Source organism: Marmota marmota, unplaced genomic scaffold (assembly GCF_001458135.2).
Source record: "Marmota marmota marmota unplaced genomic scaffold, marMar, whole genome shotgun sequence".
Lineage (NCBI taxonomy): Eukaryota > Metazoa > Chordata > Mammalia > Rodentia > Sciuridae > Marmota > Marmota marmota.
Window position 1 is genome coordinate 14,323,801 of NW_026000101.1, and position 22,669 is coordinate 14,346,469.

The 22,669-nt window shown below is 50.1% G+C and overlaps 1 protein-coding gene across 3 annotated transcripts in view; it reads right to left on the reverse strand.

Moving 5' to 3' along the window:
• The window catches only part of Tmod1 (tropomodulin 1), a 76,033-nt gene that overhangs the window by 47,024 nt on the left and 6,340 nt on the right, over nt 1-22,669 (reverse strand). For 2 of the 3 annotated variants that reach the window (XM_015492286.2, XM_048783324.1), the window contains exon 2: nt 9,249-9,418. In XM_015492286.2, the coding sequence (XP_015347772.1) occupies nt 9,249-9,368 (120 nt within the window). In that variant the 5' untranslated portion in view covers nt 9,369-9,418. Of the gene's footprint in view, nt 1-9,248; nt 9,419-22,669 lie in introns of those variants that run through there. The other variant, XM_048783326.1, reaches the window with a different exon arrangement.

Sequence of the window (22,669 nt, forward strand, 5' to 3'; positions counted from 1 at the left end):
ACTGGACATAGCAGCACATTTCATCTGTCTCTGGTGCTCATGGCATAGAAAGCTTCTCTGCCCTATTTTCTCCTAATCCTCATGCAAGAAAGAAAAGTTCCCTATTGGGCTGGGCATGGGCCTCCTGAGACAATGGGTGCACAATCCCTGCTCACCGCCAGAGAGGAGGCACCTCACCCAGCGTGGCACCTTACTCGGCCCTGAGCTTCCTGGAGGAAGTGATTTCCTGGGCCTTGGCCAAGTGAAGAGAGGGAGTGGGGACCATAGGGAGACAGAAAGTGCAGCATGGGCAGAGACTGGGCCAATGGCAGGAGCATGGCTTGCACCGGAGCTTGGGTCGGTCCCAGCCTGAGATAGCGCGTGTTCTGAACATCTCCATCTCATGGGCACCACCCTCCTTCAGGCCTTGTGACTCTTGCCGGGACCATCAGACCCACCTCCTGGCTGGTCCTCCAGTCTCAGTTCTCTCCACCTCCACCCTGTTCCCCTCCAGCAGCTGGCCACACCTTGGTGACATGTGTGCTGACCCCAAGTGCTCATGGAGGCTCAGCAGCTTCACTGACCTAGAATCATGACAAAATTCATGAGCCAGGTGCAGAGAGTGGTTCAGGATTTGACCCCGACCTGCTCCTACTCTCCAGCCTCCTGCTCCTCTTCCCTCTGGGAGTGGTCTGGGTTCTGGCCACTTTTGCCCCTCCATGCTCCACAGCTCTGCCCTGTCTCGCACACTGCCATTCCTTGGCTGGGTCTGGTTCTGGGCTGACCCTGCTGCTCTGCATTCCTCTCAAGACTTTTCCCTGGGGCCCCCATTGGGTCTTTGCAGTGACCCACATTGACCTGGTGAGTCTCTTTCCAGACTGCCCTTGGCATCTTGCCAGTTCTTATATACTGCCCACCCTCTGCGGTCCTAGAGTATGTTTAGCCATATCCCTCTCACCAAGGAGAATGGGTGTCCCTCAAGTGCCAGCTGGGACATATCTTGGTCTTTCCTGAATCCCCATCATCAAGCACTGGGTGCTAGGAGAGTGGGAACGGATCATCCATGTCACTCACACAGCACCAATGCTCCAGTGGAGGAAAGGACAGTATTCTAGGACACCCCATAGGCCTACCCCAACTGCTGCCCCTGAGCAAGTCTGGGGGAGGGGACACATGAAAGCTGTTAGAGTGAGGGCTGTGATGGGACTGGGGTTCTCTGAAGGGGATTTTGGGAAATGCTGAGCTAGAGAGTGAGCTTTTTGTGATGTCTTACTTGGGAAATTTGCTTAAATTTTTGCCAACATCTCTTATTTTACCTCAGGGCTTTTGGCAGAGCAGAACATAAGGCCAGCAAACCGACAAACCCATGGTGATGGACTCTAAATTATCCCTGATGTTCTCTCCCCTCTTTAGTAACAAACACACCCCAACTCTTAAGCTGAGCCCTTGGCTACTCAGAGTTAAAGACTACATTACCCAGGATCCCTTGCAGCTAAGTCAAGCCATGATCAGTGATATGAGAAAACAGTGGCAATTTCTGGTAATCTTCCTTAAAAGGCACTTGAATTTTGGCTTTTCTCCTTCTCTCCCGCCCCTCCCTTTTCTTCCCTGTCCCTCTATTCTGATGCCTGGGCTGTGGCTCCCACTACAGACCATGGGGATGAGGGCTACACCTTGGCCATGGCAGGGGCTGAGCTGGCTGGACACCGGGTCTCTGGAGAGCTTGGAGAGCTATGCTCCACACCAGCCCTAGACTGCCTGCCTCTGAACTTGCACTTGAAGGATGAACAAACTACAGCATATGCGATTTTGAGTTTGTTGCTTGAAACCAAGCTGAACCTTGCCTGCCACCCTGGATTCTCATCCCAGGGCCATAAGGTCACAGATATGGCACTGGTACTCTCTGATTTTAGAGTTCCCCCTGCAAAATGAGGCTCTAAACCCTTTTATTCTGAAACCTTAGAATAAAGGTTTGAACCCCACATGAAATTAGCTTATTGCCCATCAGAGTGACCACGTAGGGCTTCATTGTTTACTTCCATTCAACCGGACAGAGCCTACATTTTGGAGGTACTGTCAGGGCAGCTGCATCTCCTCCTCTGAGCACTTTCTGCCTGAGAGGCAAACCCAGTGCAGGAAGGAAGATGAGTCAGGGTCTGCAGTGTGGGCAAGGCTGTGCTGGGGTTTGGAGGGAAATCAGCAAGGATCCCATGGGAGGGGACGGGAGTTGGTCCTGGAGATGTGGGAAATGCCAACCTGGAGTGAAGGGCTTCAGGTCCCAGAGGTCTCTTGGGCTGTGGGGGCAGACAGGAGGTGGAGAGAAGTGTGGGTGTGGGTGTGGGTGTCCTGGGGCCACAAGACAAGGGTAGAGTGAGACACGCTGCCTGGCCTGATTCGCCCTTGCCCCACCGGGCCCATCCTGGGCATGCAGGGCCGACCGGCAGTGTTTCTAAGGATGCGTGCCTATTTTTAGAGAAGAGATTTATTTCTTTCCATTTCAACTGTTTACTTCTGTCCTGAGCTTGCAATTCTGCCGGTTTGTGTTACAAGGAAGAACCACGGCCCCGTGGACCAAACTTGGCAGCTCCTAGGATGGCCAAGAGTGTCTTCTGCCTTATAGGATATGCTCTGGGGCACAGGGAGGGTGGGTTGTAGGAGTGTGTGGAGCCTGATGAGGAGCCCCACGGTGGGTCAGGAAGCCCCAGGCCCTTGCCCTGGTACTGATGACCTTCTGTGTGACCTTGAACAAGTCCTTTCTCCTCTCTCTATTGTAGGGTCTTATCATTGTTCTGATTTTTCACCACTAAACAGGTAATAATAGTACCTATAGGACCAGTATGAGGATTTGGTGAAAGTCACCAAGTACCAAGTGAAGGACAGGAGTCCAGGACAGACTGTCACTCAGGGTCTTTTACCTATGTACTTGATATGCTCATGCAGGGCATGGGTGGGCAGTACAGTTCCAGGATTTAACCTCCACCATTTCTTTAGCCTCTAGCTTTACTTGCAGAATGGCATTGACCCCAGCCTGTGAAGATGAACCTAGGGTGCTTCTGGAGGTTTCCTGGGCAGATGCCCATGAAATGGGAACATCTGACCTGGCATGCAAGAACACCTGGACAGAGAATTGCAGCTCTCGTGATTTCCTGTTGTTTCTCATTATTGTTTTTGTGGTTATGTTGTATCACAGCTTCCCAACAGCTGACTGCCAAATCAACCCATCGGCCCTAATTCTTTTATGAGGTTGGGATTATTCTACTACTGTCTCTCCTGCAAATCCGTTGATCCTTTTTCTGGGAGAATTTTTAAAATATTCTACTTTTTCTCCAAAGCCTCATTAACAAATAATATTTATAGTTAATTTCTTTGTGTTAGTGGATCCCTAATTTCTTTTTTTTTTAAAAAAAGATTAGTATTTGTGATGAAAATAACATAACACCTTCAAAGGAAATCAAATTGAAAAAAAAAAATTGCTGGTGATTCCCAGGTCTGTTCCCCAAGTCCAGGTCCCACAGTGCTCACAGGAGTGAGGGTTAGTAGCAGAGGTTTTGGGGCATGGCTACGTAGGTGGAAATCCCAGCAGTACCCAGGTTGCATCCTGAGCAGGTTAACTCCTCTCTGTAAGCCTCAGTTTCCCAACCTTTAAAATAGACAAAACACCAAACCCTCACAGAGGACTAAATGAGATAATCCAACAGGGCTTTACCCAGTAAATGTTAAGCATCTACTGATCACATAAGAACCTGTTCCCGGCACAAGTCACTGTGTGAGACTAGTCCCTGATGCGCTGCTCTGCACACTGCCCGTTTTCCCCTCTACCCAGGACAAAGGCGATCTGAACGACAGAGTTGGCTCAGCTTCAGAGCAACATCCACTTAACTCCAGAGAGACGCGAAAGGGCAGATCCTCTGGGGAACCAGTCAACAGCGGATACTTTTAGCACATGAAGCATTCCTTTCCCGCGGGAGTCCAAAACAATCTCATGATAAGCTCGAGTTTTTCCAGAGTGAGAGATAGAAAGTTTGGGGAACTTTTTTTTTTTTTTTTTTTTAATGTGCTCAAGTTTGGAAACCTCTGCTGCAAACAGAGCTGCTGTCCAACTTCTCGTACTCCACGCTGTCACGTGATGCTGGGGCTTAATTGCATAACCCAAAACGTCACCCTCTGAAGGGCTTGCCGAGTCCAAGCAGGAAGGGACTTGAGGATCGTGCTTTGGGAGAGCTGGAGGGGGCATCTGAGGTCTTTTATCCAACTATGTCCATCGACAGTCAAGGGAACTGAGACCCAAAGAGGGAAAAGTAAGTGCCCAAGAATAGAGACAGGACCCAAACGATCCCATGAAGATTCCCATGAAGCCTCAGGCTACTTGGCTAAGACGTGAACTCCAGAACCATGTCGTGGCTCTGCCACTGCCAAGTTGTGGGACCTTGGACAAGTTCCTCCACTGCTCAGTTTCCTCATCTGTAAAACGGGGATGAGAAGAGCACCTGCCTCAGAAGATTAGGGTGATGGCTGAGTTATATATTCCAGGTGCTCAGAACAGCATCTGCACGTCCCAAGTGCCATGTCAGCTCATGTGACACAAAAGTCAACACAGGAGGAGTGTGGGGTACAACAGGAGGGCAGCAGCCTGGGCATCAGGGCCCCTGGGTTCTGTTCTGGTTCTGTTTGGACATCTCAGATCTAGGACAGGTCGCTTCCCCTCTCTGGGCTTGGCTCCTGCTCTGAGTTGGGGGTTGCATACCCGCTGCTGACTGTCCTCTCACGGTCCACATACCTTTGGCCTCTCCCAGGGCTGTGATTTTGGAGCGGGCCAAGGCAGGGGGAAACTAGAGCTGGAATGTTGAACTCTCAGAAAGAAGCCCCTACCCCAGGCCTTTCAAAACAGGAATACTGTCTTGCAAATCAGGTAACAGAGATGATCCCAAGTGAAGGGGCCATTGTGTGTTGGGGACAAAAAGCCGGTTTGGCCTGTTATCTCGCATCCGCTCTGGTTTCTTCCTCGACTGAGGGAGAAAGGGGTGTTTGACAATGTCACGTTAGAAACCCCAGTAATTGAGAATGCCAGGTCTCAGGTGGCCTGTGCCCACTCCCAGACCCACCGGCACAATGGCTCCCCTCCTGCCAGAGTCGCCTGTACACACTCTGGAGCCTGCTTGCAACCCGACTCCCAGAGCCCGAGCCCTGTGGTGTCACTCTAGTGGTGTGAGTATAGGCAAGCTGGTGGCAATCTGAGCCTCCACGCTCCTCCCTCCATGGGAACCAGCAGAGCCATCCCTGTTACTCACCTGGACAGCAGAGCTGGCTTCTAAGAGGTACCAAGGCCCTGGGAATTTGCCCCTGAGGCTGGAGAACCTGATATTTGGTGTTGGGCTCTGTGGGGGATCTTTGCCAGGTTAGTGACATGGTTCCCAACTGGGGCCTGGGCTTGGTCCTTAGGGCTACACTGTCAATTCTGGGATGGCGCCTTCCCCTGCCCCTTCCTCACTCCTGGGGTGAATGCTGGTCTCTGATCCTTGTCATCGGATGCCCTATTTGCAGTTGCAGCCTCACCTAATATCCCCACCCAGTGGCTCAGGGAAACTCCAACAGGGCAAAAAGAGAGACACAGCAGGCCTGTGGGACCCTGGGGGTCCACTTGTTCCTCTCTGGGAATAGCAAGTGTTCTACAGCATTGCAGGAAGGGCTGTGGAGAAGGTCAGGCCCTTCCTTGCCTTCAAGAGCACTTGCCACTAACAGGTGGACAGAACAGGGGGACTCACGCCCAAGCCCCCTCTCCGTCCCTTCTGGTACCCCTTATAGTCCCTCTGTGCTGAGAATCAGCTCCTGAAGTCACCAAAGCACATGGAGTCACTGCTCCTTGAGGGCTCCCCAGGCTACTGAGAGAAGTCCACTCTTGTCTGCCTTGCCACCCTGCCCCATATCCAGCCCCTGACCCCTTTCTAGTCACATCTAACATTCCACAGAAATCACCAAGGCTCCTCCTCCCAGTTTCTTCCCACATGGACCGTCCCTCCTGCAGCCCGTGCTAGATGCCTTCACCTGGAGTTCTTCATTTTTAATTATTGACTTTGGAAAATCTAGGGCCCAGTTCCAATATCACCTGCACTGTGGAGCCTCCCACCAAGAGATAATCCTGAGCCCCCTGCCTGCCCCACATAGGACCTGATTATTACACCTGCTTTTACCACCCTGAGTCCTGAAGGGCAGGATCCCTGTTGGTGCCCAACACAGGGCCCCGGGCTGGGCAGGTAACTGAGTCACATTTATCGAATTGACTAGAAGCAGCCACATCCCCTTTTGTTCTAACTTTCAAAAGCTGTTTGTTCTTGAAATTCTATGAACAGTAATCTAGGATAGAATTAGAACAGAATAATTTTGCAGCAATGAAGCGGAAGCTGGATTGTTTTGCTGGCCTCTGTTGCTCATTTCGGCAGCCGTGCAGCCTAGCAGGAGGAGACAGGCGGGAAGGCGGAGGAACCTCAGCTCCCTCCACCCACACTGCCTTCTGATCAGCAGAAGCTGCCTCTCCAGGGCATTGTCTCCTCGTGGCTGGGCAGGGGAAAGCTGTGAAAAGCAAGATGGGGACACTTTGCTGGAAGGATCTGTCATCCCATGGGGCATGGATCCCGGACCCTAGTCAAGGATTCTGGGTTATCTGGAAAGAAGCCACTTCATGGAGTCTGGGGATAAGACCAGGTGATAAGCTCATGGAAGCTTAGTCCTGAAAGGGACCAACCAACTCCAGCATGTCATGGATGGGACACTGAGGCCTAGGGAAGGACAGGAACTGGCCCCGGGTCACACTGGGTATCAGAGACAGGGGTGGAAATGGGACCTCTAGCCTCCAGTTTTGCATTTTTCCTGCTGTACTGTGCTCCCTAAACATCAGCAGTGATTATCTGTGCGCTAGTGAAACGAAAGTGAGGTGCTTTTTTAAAATTTTGTTTGTTTGGTAGATCACTGTTAGGCCAGAGTTGAATGAAGACTGTTTTTTAAAGGCATGAAACATTCCATTTTTAATTAAAAATACATCAAATAGAAATGCACCAAATTCAGTAGCATTCATTATCTGCCTTCTTTGTGCTATGCATAGACCTTATGCTGGGATATAATTTTAGCATGAAGACCCTGCCCCTTACTCCAGCATGGCTTGCCAAAGAACACACTACCAGGGAGCCTTCTGCTTATCAATACTGGGTATCCTGACCACAGAGGTGAATTCTGAGCATTAAATTAAATTAAAACTTCTTCAATGTGCCAACTATGAAATGCAATGATAAAACATCAAACAAGTGACAGGAATTCTTCTAGTCCTTTATTTCTCAACTAATTCATTCTACAATGCATGTTCCCCTCCATCCAAAAGCACTGCACTTGACAGAACAGTGGAATGGCCCTTGGAAGACCCAGTGACAGCAGCAGCCAGGTAGGTGTCCGTGGCCTGCCGGGCCCTAGTCAAGGCGCTCCAGGAGGCTGCGCATGCTCTGAATCAGGGGGCCAATATATGGCCATAGGCAGGATTCACAGATTTAGGAGTCAAGGTTGGAAATGGGAGTGTCCCCAGGGACTCCTGGCAACATTTTTGCTTCCTGTTCTCTTGACCTTAGGCTCTGCTTGTCTAGAAGTGACAGGGCAACAAGAGGAATGCTTTCTCTCATTGGAGGCATAAGGATCCGTTGGACAGGAAGGTAAGGCTCCCCCTGGCCACCTGGGCTCCTTGTGCCTGGGAATCAACAGGCTGAGAAGGCAGCCACAGCGCTGGCTGGGGTGGCTGATCCCAGCCACCAAGTGGAAACTGTACCCCCAGTTCACAGTAGAGGGGACAAAGCCTGAGCTTGGAACATGGGAGGTCCTGTAGGCATCTCTCAGTATCGCCATGCCCTGTGATCAAGGTCAATGGAAAAGTCAACCACCCACCCCAGAAGGACTACACACGGCTGAGAGCCTTCAGAATGAAGGTCCTCAATCAGCTGAGGTGCTCGCTAAAAGCAACAGGATGACAGAACGGGTGGTGGAAAGAAGTCATTTTAAATACAAGCCGCCTGCATCTGACCAGTTATAGGAATGAGGACAATAATTGTCATGAATATTTCCTTTGTTTTATGAATGTGTGTATGTAGCAAATATCTTTAGTTTTCCCCTCTCATTTCATTATTATGTAACATAAACTGTTATTGACTTTACACCATTGTGGGGTTTTGTTTCCTCACCCCCCCACCCCCCACCCCCCCTGGGGTATTGGGAAACCAGGGGCACTTTACTAGTGAGGTATATCCCCAGTCCTTTTATTTTTCATTTCGGGACTCTCTTGTAAGTTGCCCAGGCTGGTCTTGAACTTGCAACCCTCCTGCCTCAGAATCCCAAATCACCGGGATTACAGGGTGTGTGCCGCCACCCCTGACTATATTTGATAGCATTTAAGTATTGTTCATTTTCCATCATAATGTTTAGGTTACAGGATTTGGAGAAGAGTCAACAGCATTCAAGAACTTTACCACCCCTTCTGGGGAATAGGTTCATTTGTTCCCTGTGGTACACAGATTGGTTGTATCGTGTTAGGCAGAAGTACAACCTTGGTACTGCCCCTATTTGAAAATTAGTTATGGTTCAAAGAGATGCTGGGTTAACAAGAAAAGGACTTGTGGCGGTTGGTTTTATGAGCCAACTTGTCGGGCCACAGTTCCCAGACACTTGGGGAACCTCGTTCTGGTTGTATCTGTGAGTGTGTCTGGATGAGATTACCATTTGCATCTGAAGACTGAGGAGAGCAGGCTGCCCCTGTGGATGGGCCCCATCCAATCTATCCAAAGCTCAAACAGAACAAAGAAGCCGACCCTCCTGTCAGGGTGCCGTGTTTCCTCCTGCCTGGCCACCTGGAGTTGGGGCACTGATTTCTGCCTTTGGACTCAAACTAAAACATTGCCTCTTCCGGGGCCTTCTGCCCACCAGCAGGTAGACCCCAGCTGCACCCCAGCTCTCCTTGTCTCCAGCTTCCGACTGCAGATCTTGCGAGATCTGTCAATTTCCAAAATCATTTTGAGCCAACTGCTCATAGTAACCCTCTGTATCTACCCTTATCTCATTGGATCGGTTTTCCTGGAGAACTCTAAACAGCACTTTTTAAGAAACCATACAAAGACATCATTACTCAGTGTCACTGCCATATAAGGAGAAGACAGTGGCAATGGGGAAGACACGCCTGCCCACCCGGTGCTGAGGGCGCGGCCCCTGACCTGGGGCAGCGTGTTCCCCTAGTGCCCACTCACATCAGGGTCCAGCTCGTCCAGCTCATTTTCCAGCGTCCTGAGCTCTTCCTCTGTGAGGGCTCCAAGGATTTCGTCTTCGTCCAGGTCACGGTATTTTTCTAGCTCTCGTCTGTAGGACATGGCGTGGTGGGATTTACCTTTGTCTTCCAAGTTTCTGTGTGATCTGTGACCTACCGGAAAGAGAGAAATCTTAGAAAGACCCTCCTTAGGTTTGTTCTCAAGTGAAAGGGTGCTTGTCCGTCATGAGGCGGCCTGGGCCTGTTTTACGAATTGCCAGGATAATTATTATCATGCTGGAAATAGCTCTCTGGTTTTGGGCCTAATTCTCTAAGAAACTGAACAAGGTAGAACCCCTAGGCGGGTGGTTGAATGGGTTCACGTTGGTTGTAAGGGGCACAGCTACTGAAGATGAGCAAATGGGTGATTAAAATGGCTCGAGGGCTTGAAAACAATTTTATTCTTCAAATAGTTCACATTCTTTTCCAGGCAACCCTCCCCCTCTACCCAAGGCCCCAGTGGGAATCATGGGGACAGCTCCGCCAGGACCACATTTTAAAGGGAAAATGCAGTGTCCGTGATTCATGGAAGACCTACTGCGGGCAGGCCCTTCACCTACCACAACTCATTCAATCCTGACCAAACAGAGGCTCTGATAAGAGCTAACTTTTACTACCAAACGCCAAGCCACATGTTAAACACTTCAGGAACATTTTCAAACTTAACCCATGAGGGCTATTTACCATCACTTTCAGAGACGGGGACATTGGACTTAGGTTAAGTGAGTCACCCACATCACATGACCACAAATTGTACTTCAGTCTGTTGGCTTTTCAAGCCTGTATTGTCTCAAAACATTTTTGATAGAATCACTTAATGTCCTGGCGGAGGGACACTGTCTAGCCTGGGCCCTTCATTTCACTCTCAAGGGAGCTGGTCCAAAGGGAAGAAGTGATTGGCCTATGGGGACCAGGGAGGCCAGGGCCCACGCCTGTTCTCTCTCATTGGAGAGGGATGCCGTTGGGTTCCCTTTTCACAGATGAAACTCAGCTCCTGTGTTGAGACTCTATGTCTGCTGCTTTCTAGAGCCTTGAGATTCCTTCCCTGTTGACTCTTTCCAGCTCCTCAGCATCTCCTGTAAACCAGATTTTTAAATTAAAGCCATTTATCCATGAAGAACTGGAGGGATGGCCTGGGGCCTGACTTGGGACCCCTGATGTCAGCGCATGAGTGCTTCCCACTGTACCACACACAGTCTCTTGCAGTTGGGGGGACAATGGGGTATTGAGTCCTTCTATCCATCAGCATGACAAAAATTGTCCAATAACATGAGAATCCCAGTTCGTACTTCACCTCCCTGAGGAGCCTTGATGACCCCTCACAAACCCAAGTGCATCGTGGCCTGGCACTGGGCCCACACCTCTCCATGCAACTCCTGTGAATGTCCCCCATGTGGCTTCCCGTGGGCAGGATCGGGGTTTACATTGTCCCCTCCCCACAGAGGTCCCCACCCTGGAAGTTTCTCATGGGACTGAACCCAGTTCCAGTCCCCTACCTGCCTTTGTTGATCAGTCAGCCGGGAGGAGGCTCTGGGCTCCTCTCCTCCTGGGAAAGGTAAACCTGCTGCAGAGCTGCTGTATCTCTGCATCTGTCTCTACCTGTCCTTCAAGTTACCTGAGCCGAGCCCCCAGCCATCTCTCCTGATGGGCAGGTGTGGGATGCAACAGCTTGCAAGTTCCTTAAGTACCGTGGGACAGAAGCAGTGCCATGGGTTGAACTTTGGCCCCTCCAAATTTATGTGTTGTAGTTCTAACCCCAGTACCTCAGTGACTCAGTAACACAAGGAAGGATGGGGCCTTACTTAGAATGTGACCCTTATAGGGTCTTTGCTGATATAATTAATCAAGTTTAGGCAAGGTCATACAGGAGTAGGATGAGCCCCTAATCCAATGTGACTGGTGTCCTAATAGAGGAAATTCAGACAGAGGCATACACACAAGAAGGACATTATGTGACGATGCACAGTCAGGAGAACGTTTCTACGAGCCATGGAGAGCCAGAAAACACCAGAAGCTGGGGGAGAAGCCTTGAACCGGTTCTTCTTCACAGCCCTCAGAAGAAACCATTCTGCCAACACCTTGACCTTGGACTTCTAACCTCCAGAACTTCAAGACAATAAATTCCTATTGTTCCAGACACCCAGCGTGAGGCACTTTGTTCCAGCAGCCCTCACACACTTACATAATTGCTATCCCCATCTTCACAGCAGCTTTATTCAGACCCCCCGTGCAAACAAACAAACAAACAAAACCTGTGACTCGGCTGTGAAGTGACTGATGGAATTTTCCACAGGAGAAAAAAATGAAACAAGAAAACAACCACCTGATCTACCACCTAGAATTAGTTGTTAATTGAAAGCAATTAAAAGTAACCTAAAATAAACTAAAAGCAAAGTTGAGTTTTCGTTTAAAGGAGAGAGTACATTTGATTAGTGTGTCTGCAAGTGTGTGGGCACATTTTTAGGAGAAATCCGAAGACGTGACAGCCGGCTTGATAAGGAGGACTTGCCTCCCAAATACAGCAACCCCAGCTCCATCCTTTCCTCTAAGAATGGCTCAGCCTGGTCTGACGTCTTCCTTTGACCAGACCCCAAGAATGCAGTGTTCAGACCATAAATGGGCCCCCCCTTGATCCATTTCCATTTTCTTCCAAAGAAAGCACAGCTGTCTGACAATGCTCTGGTATAGATGAAAAACCTTCCTTGAGGTCCTTGGAAGCAACCTAATTTGGATTTTCCTAAGTGAAGCCAGGAGAGAAGGTGGATCTATGATTTCTATCCTAAGGCCAAGAGGGACCCTACTGAAGGGCTCAGAGGTTTCCAGACCAACTCACAGAGAAGTCCAGAGGGGCCTCCAAACTGGCACCCCGTGGACTACAAAACACAGTTTTTTAATGATTTGTTTCCCAGAGGTTCTTGTGCTGGAAACTTGGCCCTCAGTGTGGTGGCATTGAAGTGGTAGAACCTTTAAAAAGTGGGGCAGAGCAGTAGGTCATTGGGTCATGGAAGGTGTTGCCCTTTGGAGGGATTAATGCTGCTTTTATGGAAGGAGTTAGTTCTTGCCAGAGGGTGTTGTTATAAAAAAGCAAGACTGGACCTCCCCACTCTCCAGCTTCCTATCTTGCCATGTGATTTCTTCCTCTCATATACATTCCCAGCATCGTGTCATATATCATGTTGTGACGTGGCCAGGAGGGCCCTCACCTGGAATCTTTAGCCTCCAAAATTGAGCTGAATAAACTTCTTCATAAAGTACCCAGCCTCCGGTAGTTTGTTCTAGCAACAAACAGCTAAGACAGTGCTTGAACGGGTTCAAGGTTGTGTCAGGTTCTCCGAGATCTAGACTTTGGGACTTCTCTGAGTTTTCTTATGCTACTCTGCAATGGATGTCTCCAAGAGGGGTAGGTTGCAAACAAAATTCCCCAATCTTTTTGACATGTCACCATGTCTCTAAGAAACTGCTCCCCGAATTGGAATCTTATGAAACAAAGTTTGAAAAACAAAACAAAACCCAGTCACCTCTGGTACTCTTAGAACCACCCAAGTGAGGGTCACCCAGGGACACTCACTACTAGCACTGCAACCAAAGTCCTGGGAGCTTCAGGTCTGTGTTCCATCCTTAGAACCACCCAAGAAGGGGTGTTACAGGGACAGGACCAGACAGGATATAGCTCCAGGAAATCAAACAGTTTGAGGACCCCAGGAGCTTCCTGTGCTTATATATATATCCTATATATCTTTGCCAGCTGACTCCTTTTCTAGATGACTGGCAATAAAACCGTAGATAAAGAATCATAGATGGGACCCTTGGGAATGAGTGAGCCAAGACAAGGAAACGGGGAGAAAGAAATCCATAGGAAAGCCAGCTGGGGCAGAAGGAACTGAAGACTGAGCCAGAGAGCAAAGGAGGTGGTGGATACGGGTCTGCTAGTGGAGGGATGTGGGCTGGGCAGCAGGCCACCCCCAGAGATGCCACACCCAGGGGTACGATCATCAAATTTCCTGAGTCTCCTCTTATGGCACCCAAGAGGGTTAATGATTTGTTTCCCAGAGGTTCCAGTGTGGCGTTGAAGTGGTAGAACCATTTATACACCCCAAGGTGTGGCTGAACTCAAAATCCCTATTTCATGGGATTTAAAAAGCCCTTTCTAATGTCAAGTGTCCTGTGAATATTACAGAGCGATGAAGCATTGCACTAAATAATCTGGGAAGAATGGAGGACTCCTAAGGTAAACGATGGCGCTGTGGGCTTCACGCCACACTCATCCACTTGGCTCACAGCAGTGGGTTCTGGAAAGTAGGATTCTCCTCCTGTGGTCAGTGGCCTGGAGAGCTGGAGGCAAGGAGGACATGGAGTGGGGGAAGAAGAAACTAGCACATTACTAGAGCCCACTGCAAGCCCAGGCTTAAAGTACAGCGTGGAAGAGATTGCATGTTAGAGCTGTTACTATAAGGCCTCTGTTTCCTAATAAAAGAGGTGTCAGGGATGGAACATGGACTGAAGTTCCCAGGACTTTGGTTGCAGGCCTAGTTGTAATAGTAATTCCCTGAGTGACCCTCACTAAGTTCCTCCCCTCCTCTGGGCCTCCAATTCTAGAATAGATAGAATTGGATGGCATGGGCAGTTTTTAAACTGAGCTCTCAGAAGACCCCTGAGAAAGTGCCTCCAGATCCCTGTAGGGGTTTAAGGTTAAGCGAGGGGGCCCACCTCTAATTTTACCTGATTCTTATTTGGGGTTGTGGTTAAGATTTCTCTTGAACAAAGAATTGTGCAGCTCAAATAAAAAGTTGAAAAGTCACTGGGCTGATTTCTTGTGAGAAGAACCGTGTTCACCCCATAGGATGCGTCAGGGCTAAGTATCAAAAAGCAGATGAGACGGGACCTGTGGCTGGTACGCAGTCCACCTGGTCTCAACAAGTGCCAGTCATTACAATGAGCCCTGGCCTTGTGTCTGGCCCAGAGGTACAGGAAATGCAGACACCTGGGTTCTGGTCTGTGGTCCTTGGGACCCTGGAAAACCCCTGGTCTTCTCAGATCCTATTTACCATCTTTAATGTGGACTGTGGACGGATTGGACCAGACCTGGGGTTGGGGATGAGAATCCCAGAGCAGAGCGACAAGCAGGAAGGGTATGAATGATGAAGGGGCAGGGACTCTAAGCATGACCCTCGGGAGCCAGAACAGCTCCTCTGTCACCTGCCTTATAAATTGGGTCCTGAGTAAAAGCTCTTGAGAAAAAGAAAAGGGCAGCTAGGTAAATTTAAAAATGCAATGAAGTGAAACTTAAGTCTTCCAAATCTGTGGACTATTTTATACTTACGGCTCATCCTGCCAACCCTGCATCTCCAAGGCAGAAGCCTTAAGCCTCTGCTAAATATAAAAAATAGAAGTTACAAGCTGTGCCAGGAAATAAAACTTGGCAGATTGGACAGCAAAAATTAGTGGGTCAAGGGCTGAGGCCATCCATCAGGGCAGCAGCAGAAGCGAAGGCTCTAAGAAGGGGGTGCTCCCAGTACACAGTGCTCCTGCATCTCGCAGGAGGGGAGCCCGTTCACTTCTGCCCACGTTCCTCCAGCACCGTCTGTGAGGGGATGCTTTGGGAGGAGTCACTTAAGAGTCTTGATTTATGGACCACACTTCCCCAGGCTCAGGAAGAGCAGAGTCACAAGTTCAAAAGAATATTTTCCAGTTATACTCTCTTCTCATTTCCATTGGGGAACATCTTGAAGATGGGCAAAGCAAGGTTGGGTCCCCACTTGACCCTTCAGAGACATCTCTTGGTGCATGGGTCTCTCTTTTGGAACACACTTTGGTAAAGGGATTTTACATCACCATCCCTCATCCCTAAATCCTGCATCCCAGGACTTTGCTGTCTGCCCACTGCTCTCGCTTTAGCTTCAGAGACATGAGAGAGCTAGTAATATGTCCCCTGTCCCTCCCCAGAGAGCTATCTCCAAAAGAAACATGGCTCAGGCAGCCAGACTTTATATCATGGGACACCCTCTGCTCTCAGCGGATTGGACAGAGTGGGTGTCTGGCTGGAGAGCAGCCAAGTGATTGGCTGGTCTATGGCCTATGAGCTGGCCTAGGACAAAGTGAGGGGGAGAAGAAGGAGAATGGTGGTGGGGACTGGGAAGGAAAGAAGGGGAAAGTGGGGAAGGAGGGGAGTCGGGCAGTGAGCTTCTTCACTTGATTGTGTATTCGTTTGGCGGCTGCCCCAACAGAGTTCCACAAACTGAGTGGCTTCACTGAAGGCTGGCGGAGGGAACTCAGGCGGTGTGGGCAGGGGGCCCTTCTGAGGGCTCCCAGGGAGAGTCTGCTCCAGGCCTCTTTCCTCACTCTGGTAGCCTCAGGCCTGGAGTTGACATTCTCTGCGCCCTGTGTCCTGTTCGCTCTGTAGATGTCAGCATTTCCCCTTTCTATAAAGACGAAAGTCAGCCCGCACTAGGGACACCCTAGTAACCTTAATCTTAACTTGATCCTTTGAAAAGACCCTATTTCCGAGTAAAGTCCCATTCACAGGTACATCTTGGTGGGAGTGGGGGACACAATTCAACCTCTGACAGTCTTGACCTGGGACATAAAGAGAGCATAGGGCTGGAGTGACCGTGTGGACACTGAGGCTGTGTGGGAAGTGATGTGGCAAGGGGGCCAGAGTCCTCATGAGAGGGACAGTTCATGCAACCTGAGAGAAAGGGTGAAGGCTGGGCCCCACAGGTACCAGGCTCCTGTTCCCTCAGGCCTGGATGGCCATGGCTTAAGTCCAGTTCCCACGACTCCTGTCCTCCCATAATCCTTACAAGGTCACGCTGTCCCCATGCCATCCTTGCTGTACCGAGACACCTTAAAGGAGTCTCTGTTCCTTATGGCTAAACGAGAAGGCAAGCTCAAACCATGGCTTCCCTCTTCCTTTGTGGCCCAGCCTCCTGCCTCCTGGACAATGCCCTGCTCCCAGGGTTCAGGTGGTGATGACTTAGGTGGCCGCTCTCCAGCCTTCCTGAGTCATGGCTCCCTGCCAGGCACGTCTTCCTAGAGTCCCACACTCCCCACGTGGCTAGCCCTGAGCCACTGCCCCCAGATCACCTTGTCCCCATCTCCACACCTGGCTTCTGGCACCTCTGTTGCCTTCAGCCACCTAGGCAAACACCTGCCTCCCGCCTCTGTCCACCCCATGTCTAACCGTCATATTCTCTCTCTCTCTCTCTCTCTCTCTCTCTCTCTCTTTTTAAAATTGTGATAACAACAAACATCACGTTGACTTTCTACCTTGTTTGTTTTGGAGCTGGAGCTGGGACCCCGGGGCCTTGTGCACGCTACGGGAGTCCTCCACTTCTGCGCTACCCCCAGCCTTCCCCATTTTCAGTGTGTAGTTCTGTAGCATGAAGCGTGTTCCCGTCATTGCCACCATCACCACTGGGCGTTCTGGAAGGCGTTCCTCTATCCCACAGGAAATCCTGTGCTCCTTACACACTCACTGCCCACTCCCTGCTCTGCCCTGCCCCCAGCACTCACCGTGCCCCTCCCTGTCTCTGTGAACTTAGGACGACTGCGTGGGGCTCACAGGAGTAGAATCACAGCCTGGTGTGGCTGGGACCCTGGCCTGTCACTCTGCCTCAGCTCTCCCTCCTTCCTGGCCACATTCACCTCAGCCCCCGAATAATCTTGGTGAAAGTCACTCCCATGCTGTTCCCAGGGGCAAACTGCCCCTCTGGCTCTCCATTAGGGCAGACTGACAGCGTCCTCCCCTCCTAGGGTTTGAGACCCTCGGGACCTGGGGACCTCTGGAGCCTTCCCAGCCCCCTAACCCCGCTGCAGGCCTTCCCCTTTGCACTATAAAGACTACCTGTCCCGGAGCATCCCTGGAGTTCCAGCCTTAGGTCCTGCTGATGCTGGTCTGTAGCCTGGAATGTTCTCTCCCCACCCCTGTGCCCTCAAAGCCTCAGGAAGCCCTCAAAGGGCCTTCCTTCCCTCGACACAGGCTCCCAGCCCTCTCTCCTGGCACAGCCTCTGTGGGTGGCCATATGGAAGCAGCGCTCCCCTGCCTAGTGCAAGAGACGACAGGTGGGGCCCAGGAGAGGGCCGTGATCACCGGTCCACATCTCAGCCCTGGTCTGCCTCAGAAGAAAGGTGTGATTATTGCAAACTGAGCTCAACTGTCAGTCAGGGAACAGAGCAAACAAACAAATCCTAACCCAGGCCAGCGGACCAGCAAGGGAAGAGTCAGCCAGCACTCGGCTGGCTGTCTAAGGCGTAGACAAGTGAGTAAGGGAAGTTTGGTGTCACTTCCTCAGAGTTCAGAGCTGAGGTCAAGGTCATAAAATATGATTGGATAATTATGCCAATAGCCATCCTTCCCATGTGCAGAGAGCTTTGCAGCTTATAAAAACAACCACTTTTACAGCTGCAGTTCCATGTCCCTGGGTGTGTTGTCACCCATGATGGGGTCCAGACAGAGGAGAGGCATGGGGAGAGGAGAGGCAAAGGGAGAGAGCTGGTCGAGGGGACTAAGCTCCCTGGACCACCAAGGTCCAAGTCCCATGTCTGCTTGCTTCCCCGAAGAGCTCCTCCCTAAGGTGGCCCAGCTTCTCACCCTGCCTTGCAGAACTCTCCCAGGCAGGGCTGCCCCCAGAATTTGCTGAGTCCAGTGCAAAATGAAAATGTGGGGTCCTTTGTTCAAAAGGGAAGATACTAAACTATGAGGTTGTTCTGTTCATTTTTCTCTCTCTCCATCTGTCATAGTGTTTTTTAGTTATTATTTAACGCTGTGACCCCCCCCCCAGGTGTCCACTGGCTGCCAGTTTTCCCCCTCCTGCAGATGCAGGATGGACACAGGCTGCCCTGGAGGTGGGGTGTCAATCCAGGTCAGTTCCCTTTCCACTGGTCATTGCCCCAGCACAATCCTTCATCCACCCCTGTCTTGGGTCCCTAGTGTCTTGTGCAATATAATGAGGGTTTTGCAACCTCTGGGCAAGACACTAGGGACCTGGAAGGGGTGCTGAGAGGTTTGCCCTATAGGGTTTCCAGCTGAATGCACATGGTAGGAATGCAGAGGGATCCAGTGGCAGCTGGGCAGGAATGGGGAGGGCCACAGTGTCTAGTGACAGGGGAGCGGGACTCCATGAACCCATGCCAGGAAGCAGAGAGGCAGCAGGAGGAGGAACCCATGTGAGCTGAGGTTCGAAGCACTGGTGAATGCTCCATTGTCCACTTGGGTTTCCCCTTAAAAATGCAACTTGAGCCAGGTGCAGGGATTACACACCTGTAATCCCAGAGGCTCAGGGCGCTGGAGCAGGAGGATGACAAGTTCAAAGCCAGCTTCAGCAACTTTGTGAGGCCCTAAGCAACTCAGGGAGAACCTGAATCTAAATAAAATATAAAAAAAGGCTGGGGATGTGGCTTGGTGGTTAAACACCCCCGGTACAAGAAAAAAAATTCAACTTCAAAGATAAAAAAGTCTTAATAATTTCAAGTTATTGACTGCTAAGCATTCAACCAAGTCCAGGTTCCTCTGAGAGCAGGGTTCTGGGCACCTGCACAGGTGTGCGATCTGTTCCTAGGCCAGACACACACCCTGAAGGTCTCACAGCCAGACTCAGTCTTGTTGCAGCTGTGACCAGTCCTCCCTAGTGACTTTCAACCCATTAAAATGTCCAATCCCTGGGGGCATTAGGAAGCTGCCAATGCACCATGGCAGAGGGAGCACTGGATAGGAGTCGGGGTCCTGCTTACAAATCCTGACTTGGGTTGAAAACTGGCTGTGTGATCTTGAGCCAGTTGCTGTATTTCTCTGGGATGGTGTCCCATGTGCCAATTCTTCATCCACCACCCTTGGAGGAGGAGAGAGCGATGGGCTGAGCCAGGAGCCCCTCTTTACAGACACCTCACCTTGGGTCAGCCTGGTTACAGATGAGCCTGGGCCTGGGGCTCCCTCGGACCTGCAATAGGATCCCTGCCCCGCCTCTCTGACAGCAGCCCCGCCCCTCTGACAGCAGCCTTCACAAAGCAGCGCTTGGAGCCTGGACTGCATGCTCTCCTCAGGGGGTGTGAGGTATTGATAAAGGACCTGGCAGTTCAGATCACTCCTCTCTTCCCCCTCCCCACAGTCCCCCGATGTCTCGGATGTCTCCGGCCCAACAAACCACCTGCAAGCCCAGCATGGGTAGACACGGCTCAGCAGCCACGAGGAAGATGTGGGGTTCTCAGTGACCGTCCATGGCCCGCTATTGCCATGTTGGCCCCAGAGCTGGGGGAGATCTCAGCTGAACTGATGAAAGCAGGGTGTCAAACAAGGGCCACGGTCGCTCGCTTTTGTGCAAGAACCCAACCCTGGGCCTTTGCTCTTTTGTTGGGTAGGGAATTTTTTTCTTTTTTCACAAGGCATTGGTTATAGACAGTCTAGTACAAGCCTTAAGTGTAAAACTCACCAAATTTTCACCAATATATATACATACACTTATGGAAAAACTCAGGTGAAGATAAGGGACATTTCTAACCCCAGAAGACTTTCTTATACCGCCCTCCCAGTCAACCTCCCTATGATTTTGGTCTTCAAAATCACAGATTAGCTTTGACTGTGTTGAACATCGTATGTCCTTGGGCTTGGCTTCTTTCACCCAACCCTGTTTGTGAGATTCATCTGTGCTGTTTCACGTAGCAATGGTTTGTTCTTTTTCATTCCACTGTAGTATTCCACTATATGCAATGTACCATAATTGATGTATTTGCTCTACTGTTATGGACATTTAGGTTATTTCTAATATTTGGAAACTAGAAATAGTGCTATGAGTCTGTTTTTCAGTAGAAGTAACCACTTACTTTTTCTTGATTATGTACCCAGAAATAGGATATGCTGGGTCATGGAGTAGGCACATATTTAGTTTCAGTAGATATTGTCAGTTTTCTAAAGTGATGGTACCATTTTACTTTCCCACCAGCAATGTGTGAGAGTTCTAGTCCTTGTTAACTCTTGGTATTGTCGGTACTTTTTCATTCTGGTGGAAGGTAGGGCACCTCACTGTTTCCCTGATGACTAAGGATGCTGAGCACATTTCATATGTCCGCTGGCCACATAGGTGACTTCTTCTGTGCATGTGGCCTTCTCTCGGGTAATGCTGACTGATACAGAGAAGGTGAGCAGGCTGTCAGGTGTAGAAAGACCATGAGGAACGTGGTTCCTCTCTGTAACCCCTACTGGGCTGACCCAGGAAAAAGATAACCGAAATGGTCTTGGTTTCCCAGAGGGCAGAAGACATGGATTCACCGAGATCACCAAGACATAGATCAGCCTAAGGAAGTTTCTAACAATAATAATGCCCGGGGATGCACTGGACTGACTCATGAGGCAGGGAGCCCCGTCACTATGGGCTGTGAGGAGATGACAGACCACTAGATGAAGTCTTCCAGAGAGGGCAGGTGCCTCGGCTGGTGGTGGCTATTGGGGAGTTGACAAGATGAGACTTAAGGCCCTGTAAGGCCTGGTACTATCATGGAAGACGTAGTGAACAGAGGAGGCTCGGCTCTTGTTAAAAGCCTTGTTTTCTGGCTTGTCCGCCCTTATTTTCTCTGGCTGAGCTCATTCTCTTAGTCATACAGGAAAGCACCTTCCAGAAAAGCAGGGACACTAAACATAGTGTTTTGAGTCTGTCGATTTTTGCAGCTGCTGTGAGCCCCATCCCAGAGCATGGTGAGCCTTGGAGGTCCACGCGTCAGTCGAAGCTGTCAAATGGTTTAAATTAGAAAGGTAGGTGTGGGTGTGGGTGTGGGTGTGCACATACGCAAGCAACCCATATCTTTGTTTTGCATCTCTTGGGGCCAACTCAGTGTCTGAGTCACCACAGGGGTCATTGTAAGCAAGAGTTCCAGGAAAGGATTCTGAAAGCATCTCCCTGTGCCAGCTGCCTGCCCACCTGCCCTGGAAAGGAGCTGTCGTCCTCTTGGTGGCTCCTTCCCCCACTTCTCTGCAGCTTCCCTCATCCAGGCCACCCCTGGCTCCCCCAGGCTCAGCTCCAGCTGTTTCACCTTCCTCCACACCAGAGAGGGTTCCAGGGAGCCAACATCATAGCACAAACGGCAGAGGCCGCCAGAGGTCCTTGGGGGGACTGCATTGTCCTGCTGCACCCCATCTCGCCTGAGATTCAAAGGTGCTGGAGGGCAAGCATCTCCGTGTCCCAGGGGCCTGCACAAAGCCCTGCACCTCTCAGGTGCTGTTTATTGAATGAATGAATGAATGAATGCCCAGCGTTATTATCGGATTTGACAGCTACAATCTAGAAAGCACTCATAGAAAAGCTTGTGGGCCTCACTCCTATTCTCATTCTTTGTTTTATAAATGCAAACCTTGTCACCTTAACCCGCAGCAGCTGGTAGCATACATTTTTTGTATTTTCTGAACAAACAATATGAAAATTAGCGTGAACAATGGCAAAAGGCAAATGGCAAATCGGAAAAAATATATATTTGCTGTACACAGAACAAAAGGCTAATTTGTTTACTCGACAGAGAGTTCTTACAAGAGCAAACAACAAAAATAGAACTGCCCTGGGGAAATGTGGGAAGAGGAAAGGAATAGGTGATTCACATAAAAAGAAGTCCAAATGGCCAATAAACATGTGAATAGGTAACAAACCTGGCCCAGAATGACAGAAAAGCAAATTGAGAAATGAAGTATCAGCATCATCTATCAGAATGACAAAGACAGAAGAAACTGAAAAAAAAAAACCGTGGGCTTGCCAGTGTTCCCAGCCCAGGGGGAGGTCTGTGGTCTCCCGGGGACTGGAGTATATGCTGGTGTAGCCTCTTCACCTCAGCAGAAGCCATATCCGTCAAGGTCCTCGCACCCTTGGACTCAGCAATTCCACTTTAGGAATTTAGCCTACTAGTTTGCTCACCGTATTGAACAAAGATAAATGTCCAAATTGGCTGGTGCAATCTGTATCGGCAAGAAACCTGGGAACCCCATAGAAGTTCATCAACAGGATATTGGAGAAATAAATTATAGTACAGAGAAGCAATGGAATACCACCCACACCCTCCTTCAGGCTGCAATTGACCATTATGTCACTGTACCTTCTATAGCAAGCACTATGCCATAATTCTTGCACACCAGGCACCATGCTTAGGTCTTATGTACATTATTTCATGTAATTTTTGGGGGGTAGTGGGGTGGGGTACTGGGACTGAACACAGGGGTGCTTAACCAGTGAGCCACATCCTCAGTCTTTTTAATTTTTTTATTTAGAGACAGGGTCTCCCTAAATTCCTTAGGGCTTTGCTAAGTTTGCTGAGGCTGGCTTTAAACTTTCGATGCTCCTGCCTCAGCCTCCCAAGCCGCTGGGATTACAGGCGTGCGCCACTGTGCCTGGCTAT